Source organism: Myripristis murdjan, chromosome 8 (genome assembly GCF_902150065.1).
Source record: "Myripristis murdjan chromosome 8, fMyrMur1.1, whole genome shotgun sequence".
In the NCBI taxonomy this organism is placed as follows: domain Eukaryota; kingdom Metazoa; phylum Chordata; class Actinopteri; order Holocentriformes; family Holocentridae; genus Myripristis; species Myripristis murdjan.
Window position 1 is genome coordinate 23,722,331 of NC_043987.1, and position 16,328 is coordinate 23,738,658.

The 16,328-nt window shown below is 43.4% G+C and overlaps 1 protein-coding gene across 2 annotated transcripts; it reads right to left on the reverse strand.

Moving 5' to 3' along the window:
• Positions 1–707: 707 nt before the first annotated feature.
• fmnl1a (formin-like 1a) lies at positions 708–15,958 on the reverse strand. 2 transcript variants are annotated; one of them, XM_030058064.1, is made up of 26 exons: positions 15,866–15,958; positions 14,935–15,543; positions 10,619–10,702; positions 10,270–10,356; positions 10,096–10,169; positions 9,879–9,962; positions 9,630–9,776; positions 8,537–8,645; positions 7,639–7,715; positions 7,453–7,546; positions 6,979–7,053; positions 6,768–6,878; positions 6,496–6,645; positions 6,256–6,357; positions 5,322–5,910; positions 4,835–4,959; positions 4,452–4,657; positions 4,065–4,299; positions 3,901–3,969; positions 3,743–3,823; positions 3,234–3,363; positions 2,981–3,144; positions 2,783–2,884; positions 2,588–2,680; positions 1,818–1,932; positions 708–1,671 (listed from the first exon to the last, which is right to left on the reverse strand). In XM_030058064.1, exons 2-26 carry the CDS (start codon positions 15,118–15,120, stop codon positions 1,607–1,609), a joined length of 3,354 nt encoding a protein of 1,117 aa, XP_029913924.1. In that variant the 5' UTR covers positions 15,121–15,543; positions 15,866–15,958; the 3' UTR covers positions 708–1,606. The 2 variants fall into 2 exon arrangements, with proteins under 2 accessions (XP_029913924.1, XP_029913925.1); XM_030058065.1 differs by lacking the exons at positions 14,935–15,543; positions 15,866–15,958 and adding an exon at positions 11,664–11,820.
• Between the last annotated feature and the right edge of the window lie 370 nt (positions 15,959–16,328).

Genomic DNA, 16,328 nt, shown 5'->3' on the forward strand with positions numbered 1-16,328 from the left:
ACCGATACTGGAGATACTAATTTATCAGTGTGGATGCCATGATATTCTGTGAGAAATGTGTGTGTTTTTCCCGTGAGAAGACAGTAAGGCGGTTGAACCTGCCTTCTTTTGTACATAATTTGCTGTGATTGTGTGTCTAATAAAGTGCAGCTCTCTTGTACAGTCGTGGAGTCTGGAGTTTGCTTCGTCCTGACTTTTTACCCCGGGGCCAAACGTGTCTCGCTGTCCGACTGAAGGCGGCTCTGTGACATTAACAAACTCAGATCCGAGGCTGTAGATGTTTCAGCATTGTGTCAGCGCCGAGCACTTGGGTGGTAAAATAAATTCAAATACCAAAGTAATTGTTACTGTAGATAGAAGCAGCAATAAAATGGCCATAGAAAAGCTTTGGCATTAGGCAGCAAGATAGATCCTAATAAGAGGCGGCATCAGCACACAGTCTGTTAGTGAGAAAGACTAACAAAGCAGTAAAAGTAATCAACGGGCATCATACAGTGAAGCTTTAGCACAATAAACTATTAGCAGTACAGATGAACGGCATGCAGGAGAATGAGATAATACTGTTTGGTATTGTGACTTGTAACACCTTGCACTGTCAAATGATTACAATTAAAATTAAAATATAGTTTTTAATGCCTGACAAACCCAAATATGACCCAGCCTATCACAGCTGCATGTTGCTGCCCGCTGGACGGCCCATGGTTCTGCCGCTGTTTGGCAATAAGGGACAAATATTCAAGGTAAAAATGCACTTGATGTTTACTTTTTTTTTTTCTTAAGATATGTTAAAGCCATATACAGTTCATCTTTAATGTATACTAAACATACTTAAATACATTTTGGTTGATTCATTAGTTATATTTATCATTTACATTAAGACATTTACATGCATAGCTCAGTCATTTTTGCAGATATGAACTTGCCTTACAGATTGTTTCTGAAATGGAGAATGAAAAGGCAATTGTGGTGAAATTTGGAGCGATAGTGAAAATCAGATTGGTGAACTGAAGCATCGTACAAAAGTTTCCTTTCCACCGAGCCAACAACCGTCAAAAGTTGCACAGGTTTTTAGTAACTGTTTCAACTGTTACACTTTAGCAAGGTGTCTCGATTTTTCATTATCCATTTGGACCATACAGGATTCATCTGCAAGGTTTCTCATATTTTTATTCATAGGAAGGTTTTTTTACTCATAGGAATGAAGAAAGTAAACAGTGGAATAACAGATCGTCAAGCCTATGGGCTGGGGAGTCTAAAAAGTAGGCCTTTTGTTAGAAATAAAGCTATTTATCTAATTGTTTTATTTTTTTAAAAGGTAAGATCACAAATTTTGAACATACAAAAGGCCACATGGGGCCACACAGAGTATAAAAATCTTTTTGATTAAGATATGGACTGAAGGTCATTACAAATAGGTGCATTACAAATAAGTCTGAACCATATTTACACAACAAATCCATAGAAAACGTTGGAGACAAATAATATTATTTCCAAAAGCCTAGTGATGTAACTTGGTATTATGTACAGAACATTTGTTAAGGCTGTTCTCTGTGTGTTTAAGTGTGATTCCAGTTACATTGTGAAAAGTCTCGGACCGGGAAATGGCTCAAGTGTCCTGGCGCTGTGCTGGTCGTCGACCATCTGCCCGCCTGTACGGTGTGTTCCTCAAGTCTGAGGCAGAGCACAGAGAGATTTTACTGGGATGCAGCTCGGGCTTCAGGAGCTTACAACATGCACACATCAAATATTACAACACACTTTTTAATACATCCCCATCTGCCTCCTCCAGGAAAGGATCACTGCCTTGAATGAATTACCTGTGATGATGTCCTCCAGAGCTCCATCCTTCCCCTCGCGTACCTGCGGCTTCACCTGCCGCTTCTTCAGCTCCGCGATCAGGTCCATCTGGGGCATCTTAGGCATCATGGGCGCCTGGCGACGGCACAAAAAAAAAGAGCCGTTGTAATCCTAGAAACTGAAGTATGTTTGGACTACGCCACTATATTCAGTCAGTCAACTTGTCAGGATTTATTCAGAAAAATGGGGGCAGTCACACTATCATTATTGTCCTGCATTTCATATTCCTGAACAAGTGCAAAATGTGCATTTGATATTAATATATACTAGATCTAAAATGCATGATTTGTATGATTAACTCCACTCGCAGAGGGATAATTTTGGAAATGGTGCTATAATGAAAAATTTGACTAGTTTTCCTACAACAGTCAAAGCCTACATTCAGACAACCAGTAGAAAGTGGCCTAGAGCTGATTTTTTTTCCCCTAAAATGTGACACAGATCTGATTTTTTATGCCAGTGTGAACAGCAAAAAAACAAAGTCAACCTGACATTATCAATTCTGATATTGACCATTTTCATATGAGGTCCTAAATCAGGTACGTATCAGATTCCTAGTGATGAGATGGCTGTGTGAACGGTCAAACACACAAGACATCTGACACCAATCACCTATAATAACGTGCTATGTGCCAGAGACTATATATGTATATGTGTGGATATATATATATATATATATATATATATATATATATATATACATACATATATGTGGAAGGTGAGCTCCTACCTTTTGTGCTGCAGCCTTGCTGGGAGATGGCTCTTTTTCCTCACTGCTTTCTTTTTCCATTTTCTTTCTCTGCTCATTTTCTTGATCTGCCGCCTGGGTTCAGTCAGGGATGCAGAAAATAAAGTTGAAGATGAATCCAGAAAGTGGAACACATTGTTAAGAGACGAACATCACAAACCTACAGCACATCCTCACCTTGTAGGCCTTTACGAAGCGTGCAAAAATCGGGAAAAACATGGAAGGCTGCGTGGTTTTGGGGTTCTCTCCAAAATACTCCACCGCAGCGGCATACGCCTCCTGGAGGGAGACAGACAGAGTCAAGTGAAAACGTGACACGTGTTTGGAAAGGGTGCAGTAAGATGCTGTCCATGAGAGCCTGACTTGTGCTCTGACCTGTGCCGTCTTGCTGTCTTTGATTAAAGAGTCCAGCAGATCACTGTTTGTCTTGATGAAGTCCTTTAACACCTTGTTGTCATCTTGCACCAGGAACTCCTTCTTGGTCATCTCCATTCCCCGTTCTAATGAGCGGATGTCCTGCAGAATGCCGTCCAGGGACACTGAAGAAGAAACACAAACACATGTAATGTCGTCAATGATTTACAACAGCAAACTGCCTAACTTGCACAGTGTGAGTGCGTGCATGTACCGAGGGCAGCTTTGTCCATGAAGTGCAGCTCTGAGTGGAAAGTGACCAGGTCAGGGTATTTCTCTCGCACGATGTTGGAGATGAAGTGAAGCAGCGTCTGGGAGCGGTCAGTGGACTTGGTGTCCAGCAGCTGAAATGAAAGGAGATGAAGGAGAGCGAAGTTTGTATTTAACCTCTGGAACTCTGATCTTCCCTTAAATTTCCCCTTAAGTATTCAAATGCAAGATGCCATTGTTCTAAGGCTGCAACATGACATCAAACAGAAATTATCTAGATGTTTGTGCACAACTTTACACACATTTCCCTAGAATTCAGCAGGGCATATTTGGTATCTTTGGAAACCTTTAGAATTTAAAATACATTTCTGCAGGCTTGAACAAAGCTCACAAAGCTCGGCTGTGCAGTGTGCATTTTTTTAATGATGGGAGTGGCAAAGTTGGAGAGGATAAGGCAGTCAGGATGTTTTTTCATGAAGTGCGAGAATGAATTTGCAACAGACGGCTACTTACAAGGTCCAGACTCTGCAGACGAAACCCGTAGGCTGCACCCCTCTTACTGCTGTTCATGTAGTTACCAAAGGCCAGAATGATCTGGAGGAGAACAGATGAGATGACGTTTTCACAATGACACCATGCTCCGTGCACATGCTGTCGTCTCTTTTACTTACTTCTAAGATCTTTTTCAGTTTGTCTGAAGACTTGATGGACATGGACGCAGCGATGATGGAGTTCAGTTGCTGTGGAGGAGGGAAAAACAGAAGATAAGCTTTTGTTTGTGAACTTAAATCCCAATATATGACCCAACAGGTGCGGTGCAAAATGACAAACTGACCGGCTGCAGACGTTTGACAGTCTCCGGGAAGTTGCCCATGAAGGTGAGGACGTTTATTCGTTGGGTCAGGCGAGGAATCTTGCCAAAGCGAAGCATGAACTGGTCCTCATCACACATCTCATCTATTGGACGGCCCTCTTTCTCGTAGTTGAGCAGCAGCTTCATCTCAAAGTCTGATGGTATGAATCTCTCCAGTAACTCCAGGAAATCTAGGCTCAAAGCCTGCTGGTCATACCTGGACAGACAGTGGTGATTATAGTACCAGATGGATCTTTAAGAAGAGACAGAGCTTGGAAGAGTGAGATGGAACAAGTCGCTGTTGGTGCAAAGAAATGAACAGAGGGAATTAAAACACGGAATGCAGCAGATGTTCAGAGAAGCTCGTACGTGTCGATGGCAGTGCAGATGCCTGACGGGCTCATTCCTGCCTTGCGTAGCGTGATGGCCAGATTCTTAGCCTTGTTGGCATCGATCAGAGACACCTTGCTGGGAGCCTTCACACTTGCTGATTTCTTCTTTTTATTGGACAGGTCTGCTGGCTGACCCTGGGCCTTGGTCTTAAAATGCTCCTCAAATATCTCCATGTTCAACTCCTGATGTGAGCAGAGAGGGAGGGATTAGAAGTAGAGAGAGTTGTGGGTAAAAAAACAAACAAACAATCAAACAAGTAGTTTGCAGTTTGTGAACAAAGTTAGGTACACTTGCGTCAGACTGCAGTATTTTCTCAGGATATTCAGTGCATTTGGAAAATCGATGTGGTGCCGTCTTACCCCTAAGATGTGTTCATCATCCAGCTCATTGAAGACCGTGCCTGTCACCTGGTTGGGCTTTAAAGCCTGCCAGTTGAGCAACGGCATCCTAAACTTGGTCTGAATGGCCTTCTTCTGCTTATACCCTGAGAAAAGAGAGCGATACAAAGAGAGAGTGTAAGTGAGAGAGAGGGGATAAACCATTTAAGACCTCTGTTATTCCATCGCACAATGGCAGGAGATTATTTTCCAATTTCAGATGTTTGTTGATAGAGAGAGTCTGTAGACCCTTTTCACAGCAGCCATTTTGACATGAAATAGCAGGTAAACACAGATGTCTCTCAAGACACTGATTAAGGTTCACTTCCATTCAGTTGTGACAGAGGGTCCTAATGTTATGCATGCTGGCTCTGCTACACCTCAATGGAACTGAGATTATTTCATGTGAAAATGGCTGCTGTGAAAAAGGTCTATTGTCAACCGTTCCCCGCTCAGTCAATCTCCCTACCAGGCTGAGAGGGGGGTGCTCCAGGCGGAGGTGGGACGCCACCACCGGGTGGTGGAGGGGGAGGTGGTGGACCTCCTCCGGGACCAGGTGGAGGAGGAGGTGGAGGGGGAGCACCGCAGGCGATCCCGGGTGGAGGCGGAGGCGGGGGTGGAGGGGGAGCAGAGCAGGCGAGTGGAATTGGAGGTGGGGGAGGAATAGAAGTTGCCATCTCCCCTGGGAGAGGAGGAGGAGGAGGAGGAGGAGGTGGAGCTGGCGGAGTGGCATTAGCAGGGTCGCTGTGCGGTGAGGAGCCTGAATCGGGAACGTCGTGGGCCGGGGTGCTGGCCGTGGGAACAGAGGCAGGCGCAGGGACATACTCAACCACGGTGACGGGCACCACCTGGATGTCTAACCCCCCCGAGGCGGTGCGTCCCAGCCGGATCAAACCCTTGTCCTGCAGCTCCTGCACTTTCTGCTCCAGCTCTGAGGAGCCCTGAGGGGAGGTCTTGCTCAAACGCTCCCGGTCCCTCTCCCTCTCCCTGTCCAGCTCCCGCTCCCTCTCTCTCTGCTGCAGGCCGCTGACCTGGGAACAGGACTCTCGCAGGCTTTCCTGTGGCACACATGTAGAAATGTACATTATTTCCACAAGAAGCAATTCAGTATCACTTCATACAATAAAGCCGTGTGGGTCCTCGAGAAGGTCACATGAGGTCACAAGCAAACAGAGGAATAGATTAATTTAACAACATTTTCGAAATTAGAACAAACAGGAATTATACAAGGATGGCCATTTTGACTGTAATTGATTTCATTGTAATAGTTTGACCATAGTTTGGCTATACCCATTTTTGTTCTCTCTCTTTCAAACACTAAACAATTTCTCAGAGGAGGTTCCTTAGGAGAACTCCCTAATTAATCTCATTGTACCATGCACACGTCAGGGAGCTGTACCTACCTTGAGCAGCTCAGTCTCCTTGGTTGCTTGCATGAGCTGAGTTTCCAGTTCGGCTATTCTCGCTGCAGTCTGACTCGTAATCTCCTCTAGCCTGGCATTCAGCTACAACAGAAACCATGAACAACAAAAACAACATTCAACAGCCTACACCAGTGTGTGCAATTTGCAGGAATTTGCCTCTCATTCTTTGCCCAGACTCTTGTTTTCTTTTATTCTGCCTGTGTATTGTTTGTGGCGGACCTGAATGTTGTGCTCCTGCAGTTCTTCCACGTGGTCCAGCACCCCTCCTCTGTTCTCTGCATCCTCCAGCAGGGCTCCCACATCAAACACATTGTCCAGGTAGGCCTGGATCTGAACCTGCAGCTTCTCACTCTCTGTCAGCTTGAGAGTCTAATAAATACACACATAGACACACAAGTGTGCTTGAGTCAAGTGCATTAATGCATTTGGGACTTGAGTTCTCAGCCAACTTGTGAAAAAAAGAAGAAAAAGGAAAAGAAAAAATGCCTTACCTCCAGATACTGATCTAATCCGAGGTGAGTAAACTCATACTGCAGATGCACACGGAAGTTCATGTTCTCCACTGAATGGACCACAATGTTTATGAACTGCATGCAAGCCACCTGAAGATCAAAGCAATCATATTTGACATTTAATTACCAGTCAGCTTCTCAGTTTATTTAGGAAACCAGTAGCCAGTAGGCAGCAAACTCGTGGACCTACCATGAAGTCAATGTTGCTGTCATCGGTGGTGAAATATTCCATCAGTTTCTCAAAACGGTTCCTCTCTCTGCTCACCTGAAATAAGTATAAGGGCCAATTTGAATATTTTCCAGGAAATGCATTTACAGTGCTGCCCACATGGGGGTGTAAGCAGCTTGGCTTACTCTGACCACAAATACAAAATGAGTAGTTTTTTTCTAGAGATCAGTATCTGTTACATATGAAGCCTTAGTCAGCCATGATGTGTATTTCAGCTATATTTCTTAGTTATGCATTACAATCATGGCATGCATGTCCGCACACACACAGACACACACAGCTCAGCTCTGCATGAGCTCGACGTGTGACCACTGTGCATGTGAGTGGTCATAAGATGAGTAAGCACAGAGAGGGGAAGTCTGGAACAATGGTACGACTGAATGAGCAACGGTCAAATGAGAACATGTAACAGGATGAAATTAATAAACTTTTCACCTCTTTGAAATTGTCAAAGGCAGAGAGAATGATGTCATGCCCTCCTCTGACGAGACACACGGCGGCCAGCAGCTCCAGCACAAGAGCTTTGGTCCTGTCACAGAGATGGTGGGTGTAAAACATGGTATAGACGGGCTCACACATTCACACTGTCTGACACACACACACACACACACATACACTTACCTGGGATTCCTGCTGTTGAGGCTGAGGGTGATCTCATTGACACAGCGTGGATGTGTCATTACCAGGTTAAAGCCAGACTGCAAGTAGGAGAAAACACATAAGCATCTATATAAAGTCTGACAACTACATTATATATTGAATAGAATATTTGTGGATATGTGCATCAATAAGTTCAGTCTGACTGCATAGCATGAAGAGGGGATTTCTGAATGTTTAAGTGCAGCTTAGTCTGTGGTTGCACAACTGCTCATATGAGAAGGTGAAATGAGCACACGCACAAATTTGGTTATGTCTGATATACGAAGACTGAGAGCAATTTTTGACATGGCACTCATGGCATCATCTGACTATCCAACCAAGGAGCGGCTGGGTGATTTCCCTGTCGGAAAGCAGCGCCACCAGTGCATGAGTGTGCCAACATCCCAATTTTCTCTGTGACTAGGATGGGGGTGCTGGGTGTGTTTCCAAAGTACTTCCTTAAAAGATATCATTTAGTCACCCATTTCCATTGGTTAAGGCTATGCCATGTACAAAAAAAGGTCAAAACTTGCACCCATGGCCACGTTTTTCTACAAAATATTTTCAGTTATGCCTAATCTGACTTCATGCCATTGTCCTAAGAGAGCTGATGTGTTTGGAAAAAGGTGCAAAAATGGGTATTATGCATTTGTTTGGTTCGTGTGTAGTCAGTGTGTATACCCCTTTAAAGAGCAGCTACAGTGGAAAGCAAGTGGAAAAAAAAACACTTCCCACATCAGCTGAACAAGTTGAATTGTGTCACTCTGTTTGTAGAGTTTTTCCACTCGTTGAAATAAAACTAAAATTCAATGATTAAACATGACATCAGTGACTTGTTTTTGCATTGTTAAGGGAGGCAGTGTTGTTGCTAAGACTCTACCTGGTAGTTCATGATGGCTCGCAGGCACATTATGCACACATGAACATCATCTCTCTGGTTGGCCAAATGGGACTTTTTGTGAATCTTGTTCACCAGCGTGTTGCTCAGCCTGCAAAAAGGGAATATGAAGAATAGGGAGCTAATGGTCGGTGCAAGTGGTTAGATGCTGAGGCCCAGATGTGCTAAGAGGGGTGCAAGGCATTCCCACATACAAAAATGATAGCTGCAATTGTCTGCAAGTCTGTCATGTAAAGAAATCTGACCACTGTTAGCAGTTTGCCACTTAGAGCAGGACCTCAGGTGATAAATTGTTCCTCCTCTGTGGATGTTTGACAGTTGAAGCATTGCATCAGATAGAAGGAAATATAACAATGAAACTCTCAGCACGTGAGTATAGAATATGTGGAGGAGGAGAAGGAGGAGAAATATTGCTATGCAGTGCCTCCATGACAAGAGGAACTGCTGTATTGCAAGAAAATAGCCATGAAATTTAATGAGATGGGGAGCAATAAAAAGAGTGCCATACAATTAATCTCCTGAAACACCTCAAAAGGCATATTGATTAGGTTAAAAACACATTTAGTCTGTGGCACAGTTTGATGCATATTTAACAGAAACAAAAAGCCTCTGCATCTGGTTAATAAATCAGAGACGTCGCTTTTTATGAGTGCATCTGCATTAGTGAAGCCGCAAACATTTAATAGATCTTGGCCTGAATATGCAATTAAAGCGACTGATTTGCCGAGAGAAAGAGATAAGGCTCAGCTCAACGCAGTTCAGCCCCGCTGAGAAAACAGGGAGTGTGGTCCCCTCTTGTGGTACTGCATTTGTGCTGTGATCACATTGTTTCTCCCTTGTATGACTCTACTTTCTATTTACACGGCCAATATTCGGTGAAAGTTCCCCTTTTGGTCACAAGCAGTAATGTGGTGTTCACTATGGCATATGATCTCATCATGTGTGCAACTTCTTTGGGTTTGGGACTCTTCATATGATCCTTTGCGACTTGTGCACATCAAGTGAGTTAACCTTTTGACTCATGCTAATCATCGCTGCCATTCCTCAATAACCCCTCATGTCAGGAGGCTCCTACCTGACAGTCAGAGCACGAGCGGCTCTGGTCATGCCATGGGACGTGTGGGAGCTGCTGTTACTCTTATGCAAGTCTTCCATCGACCTCTCTGTGGGCTTTCCTCTGTCTGACAGGGTGCCGCCATTCTCCACCCCCTCCACCTCAAACCTAGGAAAATATTGGAACATGCACACATAAATAAAAGCACTTAGTTTGGACAAGTGCCATCAGTTTAGGAGAGAGTTGATACTATATATTGCTGTCACTCACGTGGCATCGCTTTGTGCATGGGACAGGTATTCCACCAAGACATCCAAACCTTTATTCTCCTCATTGAGAAACTCCTGGGCCCACCTACCAAAAAAAAAAACAAAAAAAAAAAACATAACACAGAGAAATCATGTGTCACTATAGGCTGCATATTTTGCGATTCTTCTCTGCGCAGTGGATTCAAACTTCAGTGGGGTCCTGACTTTAACATGCTCACCCGATGTGATTGGTGCGAAGGGATATCTCCAAGTCTTTAAGGACCTGGGTGGCGTCCTGGATCCGCTTCTTCAGCTGGAACAAGAACAATGCAACATCCATTAGGCTTTGTCTTAGTGTGAAAATGGACTAAGGACATTTTAAATGAGACAAGATGATGGTGTTTTATACCGACCCTGCGAGGCACCCCTCCTTGATCCTGGTAGAAGCTCTTGATCTTGGTCAGATAAGTGGAGGGGGGGCTCTTCACCTGGAAGCGCTCCTGAGACAGAGGCCGTCACACAGGGGACACAGTCAAAAGTTTGCTTTCCACAGAATTAGCACCTGCAGTTATTGCTTGTGTTATTATAAACACAACCCCGAAGCACTCTCTGTTTCCATGCCGACGCCTCTTGAGGCATCCGTTGCCACCACAAACGCTGTGTTTCAGGGTTTCACTGTGCGCGCTGCTCTCCACCCCACACGTCTAATTGTGAAACCTGATCTATATTAATACCTGATCTTGTAGTTAAAAATGTCCTTACCTGATCGCAGACCAGCTCCCACTTCTTGTCATTGTCATACTGACTCAACAGCTTCAGTTTATCAGGGGGCAAGTTCATGTAGCTCTGCAAGAGAGGAGAGGAGCCAGTTAAACTTAAAGAAAGAGAGGTGATCAATTAAATTATTTGATTGAGAATGTTTTTTTTGTTTTTTTTTCCTGGATGAAGCAAGCATGAAAGTGTGTATTTATTACTTGTGGCTCATGATGATCAGGTTCAGGAGGACTGTTTGTGGTCTACATTTCATGTTAAGGCCTCTGCTGTCATTCAAAACACACACATTATAACGTCATCTGCATGCCGTTGCTGCGTGTGCAGTGATGTTGAAAAGTCATCAGACCGCAAATGTTTTTTCAGCATAGAGAGGGAGGGTGTTCCTATCTGCCAGCAAGATCCACAGAGATGTTACCATGTACCGATAGTCGGTTTACCACAGAGCACGCAAATGTGCACTGGTACATCATGTCTTAATAGCTGATGACATCCACCCTTGAGGAGCCTGTGACATGTGTAAAATTAACATGAAGATGCAGCGTCTAGTAGAGATTTTACTGGGTAAACAAAACAAATCTCTTCTTTTTTTTTTTCCCTGAACAAGTTTGATTAAAAGAGAGATCATTATGTTCTAATACTTAAACAGAAAAAATGGCAAGGTGCAAAATAATGCAGAAGGTAAAATCTTTTATCACCAAAAATGTTCTAGTGCAGTGGGCTAAATTAATCTGCAAAGCTATTTTTTTCTTGTCATTATAGAAAACTCATACTCTCTAGAAACTCCTGTACACTTTCAGTAATGACTTTACACAGATCTCAGGAACCACACCCACTTTCACACAGACACATACTCACATGCAAACACGCACAAAAAAAAAAAAAAAAAAAATCAGCAGAAACTATGTAAATTAATATGGTTTTAACAGCTTTCTGCTGAATGCAGGTGGAGTGAGGTTTCGTGGGTTTAGGTCAACTGAGCCACTTAAAGAGTACTGTAAGAGCCGGTGAATGCAAAATCAGCCTGAGTAATCACCCTCATCCTTTGGTGTGGCATTTCAGTCCTGACAGGAGTGATCTTTACTGGATGACAGCACCACCATCCAAAGGGCATGGGAAGTCACTGCACGGCCTAATGAGCGTGGAAATACTGTAAACCAGAGGTGTCCAACCGTGTGCTGTGGAGGTTTTCCTTCCAGCCCCATGTGATTTCACTGATCAACAGCCAGAGAGGAGGAACCAATCAGTGAAATCACCTGTGTGGTCTGGTGCTAGAATGAAAATTGGGCTCTGTAAACGATGCCATGGCGACGTCAGTCACCAAATCTCAACCCTGCTTGATGCTTAGGGAAGATCCTGAACCGAATTAAAGGGTTTTGCATTTGTAAAATCTGAATGAAAATGAATATCTTATCAAAGCATTCAGCATTAAAACAACAATACTATGAATATGGTTTTAGAAGTTTAGGGATAAGCACAGCCTGAACATCTGCCACCATTGTGAGAGTGACTTGCACTCAATTAAACCATCTCCTTCACACTATTTTATATAAATTTGGAGTAAAACAGAAGCCAATTAATAGAAAATTCATAACTTTTGCCACTACTGATCAAGGTACACTACTGCTTATTTTGTCTCTAAGATAATAGGTGTTTTAACCCAAAAAAAACAAAAAACAAAAACAACACAACAATGATACCTTACTGGTATCATGCTGGTTAGGGTTCATTTGACATTCATGGTTATTAGAGGAGTGGAAGTATTTGGGTGTTAAATGTACCAGTTAGGGTGTGGTTATTTACAGAGCACACGCTCAAGCAGTAGTTTGTGGTTTCGTCTTTGCACTTGAAAGAAAAAAAAGAAGAAGAGGAAAGAAAAACAGAAATGGCCCCTCTGCTTCGTGAGGCGGTAACGAGGTTGAGTTTGGGGTGGAGTGAGGGAGGGCTCTCACCGTGGTTTTTGTGGGATAACACTTGTAACAGAAGAACATATGTGTGCGTGTTCGTTTGCAAGAACAAGAAGTAGAGTAGAGGGCGGCCTCGCGGGTTCTCGTTCCTGGCTGAGCGTTACCTGAAATCTGGATCCCCAATTTAATACAATTCCCTCTTTTAGTCTCTTCCTGTGCGTGTCATTCACACTTAGAGAATGGAGTGTGTTTGAGTTTCAAATGAATAGCAATTTGGTGAAAGGGGAAGTGAGGTCATGCTCTCATATCACACCAGAGAGGGTGTTGGGCACGACATGTCAAAGGCGCCTCTGTTCACTTTTTTTCTGCCACACACATATTCCCAAATAGTCACTGCAGAGTAGCAATTATTCTGTCACCCTTTGTAACTTGTAACTTAAAGCATAATGGCATGCTTTCACAGAAAGAAAGGTTTTGTCATCTTAATGTGCACATGGGGTCAGTGGACGATATTAGATGAGGAAAGTAAATTATCAGTCTGATTCTGATGTATCAGCCGCTGTCAGCTGCAACAAGATTTTCAGATAACTTTAGGAGTTCTGAGGTAAACTTTGGAATATATGCACCATGTGTGGTATTTGAGGATATTTTTCAGCATTATTATAGATTGTCTATGTCCATATATAACTGTAAATCACTTGGACAGAAAAAAGATATCATAAAGAGGAATCATGACTCATGTGACTCTTTTAAAACTGTTTGCCAACTATTCATTATCTATCAAGGCAAATGCCACAAGTGTCAGGTTGAATAAGGACCTTTTCTCAGTTTAAGTGGCTGTGCTTTCCCCATCATACTCTTAGAAAAGGTTAATAAGACAAATGACTAACTAACTGGCTAAGTGAAGGTGTAGGCCCGCATTCTTCTGAGTTTCCACCCTCTGAGGAGGAAACATCCTGATGACCTTTTCGCTGTCATGCTCTTGATGTGAGCGCTGCCTCGGGGCTGCGCCGTATCTGCAGGCATCTTCAACAACCTGCTGATTTGTCCTGGTCGAACTGGTGAGCTCACAGGTGAAGTCAAGCACAGGTGAGCTGTGGTTTCAAGGCAGATGGCAGAGGCTTACGGCTTTTTTTTTTTTTTTTTTATGAGATGGAGCAATACCGTCCCACAGTCAGAGACAAAAGAGAAGCTGACCCACCCCACAGCCTGTGATGTCACACCAGTGTACACCATTACAAAAAATTAAATCAAAAGCTGATAAAACTTTGTTTTTCTGCAAGGTAAACAGATAGCAGCACTGTAGCAGTACCATATACAATATAATATATATACCCATGTCCTTTACATGTGACAGATCAGACAAACTGATTTCACATATTTGACCTTCTAACCAAAGCAGCAGCCGGCTTTTTGTCAGTGTGACATTTACAGCTCAGAGTCTTGGCTGTCTTTGGTTCATGTTTGGAGTTATTTATGCTCATTACTACAGATCTGACCATCCTAAAACATAAATATATATAGTCGCCCTTTAAGAATTTGTTGGTGTTGTTTTCCCCGCCACAAATAATAAAGGGAAGGATTCACATGCTTCGTCATCTCAGAAACTAAATAACAGGATCTGATGTCTGCCTTATTTCAGATACTTAACATATCCATCACAATCACCAAGCTGTGCCCCAGCTTGTTGCAAAACTGTTGAAATAATGGTGAAACATTTGCCTTTCCGGTCTTATGTCTTTCTCATGTAAAATGTGTTGCTCAACTTCCTCTTGGGGCCAGCTGCCCAGGCAGGCTCTCAGTACTCTGATCCTTACCAGAATTTTTCAAATGAAAATTAAAGCGAGGGAATCAAAGGAACAAATCTGATGAAGCTGACAACTTGTGGAATCGTTTGTTCCCGTGAGAACCGTGCTGTCTCTTTTGTTTGAGAATAGACTTTCTGCTGGTCACTTCATTGATAACTTGCTTATGTCACTTCCTCCACTGGCTACCAATTTTCCACCCCACCTTACTGCGGGCAAAGTTTACAGATCAAATCAGTCCTTTCTACGTCTTGTGCGAGGTCACACAAAACAGGCCTCTGAATTCAAATATCGTAGAGTATCTACGATTGGAAAAGGAAGAAAAGACCAAAATAATGTCAAGTGTTTTTTAGCAGGACAAACCAGCAACAGAATGCAAACTGGGATGTGGAAATATTTTGTGTTTGCTATAAACTGTGAGCTTATGAATTTGATGTGGTGTATTTTCATCATATGCACCCTCATAATTTTCAAAGCTTCTACAGATACTGTGATTACCTAACTGGCATTGTGTTGCACAGGAAATAAAGCGAGTGTATGATCTCTGTGTCCTGTGAAGGGTGTGTGCTCTCTCTGGTCCTGTGCAGTCACTCACCAGCACCACATTGAAGCGCTCCTCCAGCTCCTCCTCTGGGGGCATGGGCAGTTTAGGGGGAGCTGGCTGCTTCTTCTGCAGGGCTGGCACGGGGTCGCTCATGGTTGAACTGGCCCCGACTGAGTTCCTGGCCTCCCGGCCCTCAGCCTGCTCCTGCTCCATGCCCCCTGCCGCCGCATTCCCCATCACTAATCTCCAAAAGAAATCCAGGAGGAAAGGTTTGAGAAAACTCCCTCCACTGAGAATTAGGTGTATTCCAAAACAGAGAGAGCCACTGCCGCTTTAAAAACAGCTCACTCCAAAGGACATCCAAAGAAAAATCTGAAGAAGGCCTGAATCAAACCAAGTCTTTTCTGGTCTTTTGGGTTTTCAGCAAGAGGCACATCAAGCCACTGGCCTACAGCATTCGCTTTGGTCCTGAGGAGAGCGTGGCTGATGAAACAAGGTTCATCCTCATGTCTGTCCTCTCTTCAACCTGTTCCCCTCCGTCTCAGAAGCACCTTTGAGAATCCCGTAGCAAACCTTGAAAGTGCCTGCTGTTAGGGCACTCTGCAATGACCTGCCTGTATCTTCCACTCTACTCTTTACACAAGTTGGCCAAGAGCTCCTCTGGTGAGAACAGCACAGAGGAAGGAGAGGGGAGTTTGACACTCGCTCTAGCACAAACTGAAACCGCAGCAGCACAAAAGCAGAAGAGTAACTTCCTGTGCAAAATAGCAACAGAGACTAGGGGGGTGGAGGACATGGTGGAGGATCAACACGGTGAGCACAACATGCACAGCAGGAGGAAAGAATGAAGTGAGATGTGAGGGATGGAAGACAGCAGTGACAATGTCCACTGATGGGCAAACAGGTGTAAAGTGAAGTAAAAAACAACAACAAAAAAAAAAAACAAATAAAAAAAAAAACTGAGATGTTTTTCTCACTTTACCCCATGAATCCACTTGCACTGAAATAAAGCTGTTAACTGTCTTGAAGCCAACTTTTTTTTTTTTTTTTTTTTTTTTTTTTTTTTTTGCATTAACCTGAGATCAGCCACCTATGACCAAATTGTTTGTGTGCACTCAGGTGAGGTGAGGTCCACTGGGGTCAAGCACAGTGGATTGTCCAATAGCGTCACTCTGTGTTTGAAGCCAGCTCCTACAGGGACTCGTGCAACCTTCAAGCCCACTCGGGAATTTGTACTTCAACGTTTAACATTCATAAACTAAGCTTGTCAAACACCCAGATACTTTGGGGTGGAAGAAATAATTGCAAAAAGGCACATGTAACAAAATTATTTAGTGGTTGGAAGAGTGGGAAAAGGCGCATCGGGCATGTAATTGATATTTTGATTAAAAGTTTCACACTACAGTAAAACACATCATTTTTATCATCAGTTGCTGACTTCTATG

Bases quoted from the DNA above. Each gene is read 5' to 3' on its own strand.
- fmnl1a (XM_030058064.1), bottom strand. From the start codon at position 15,120: ATGGGGAATGCGGCGGCAGGGGGCATGGAGCAGGAGCAGGCTGAGGGC. The intron at 6,358-6,495 runs GTCCGCCACAAA...TTTCTGTTGTAG, and splicing joins TGCAGGAGCACAACATTCAG to CTGAATGCCAGGCTAGAGGA. The intron at 2,681-2,782 runs GTGAGGATGTGC...GACTGAACCCAG, and splicing joins GCTTCGTAAAGGCCTACAAG to GCGGCAGATCAAGAAAATGA.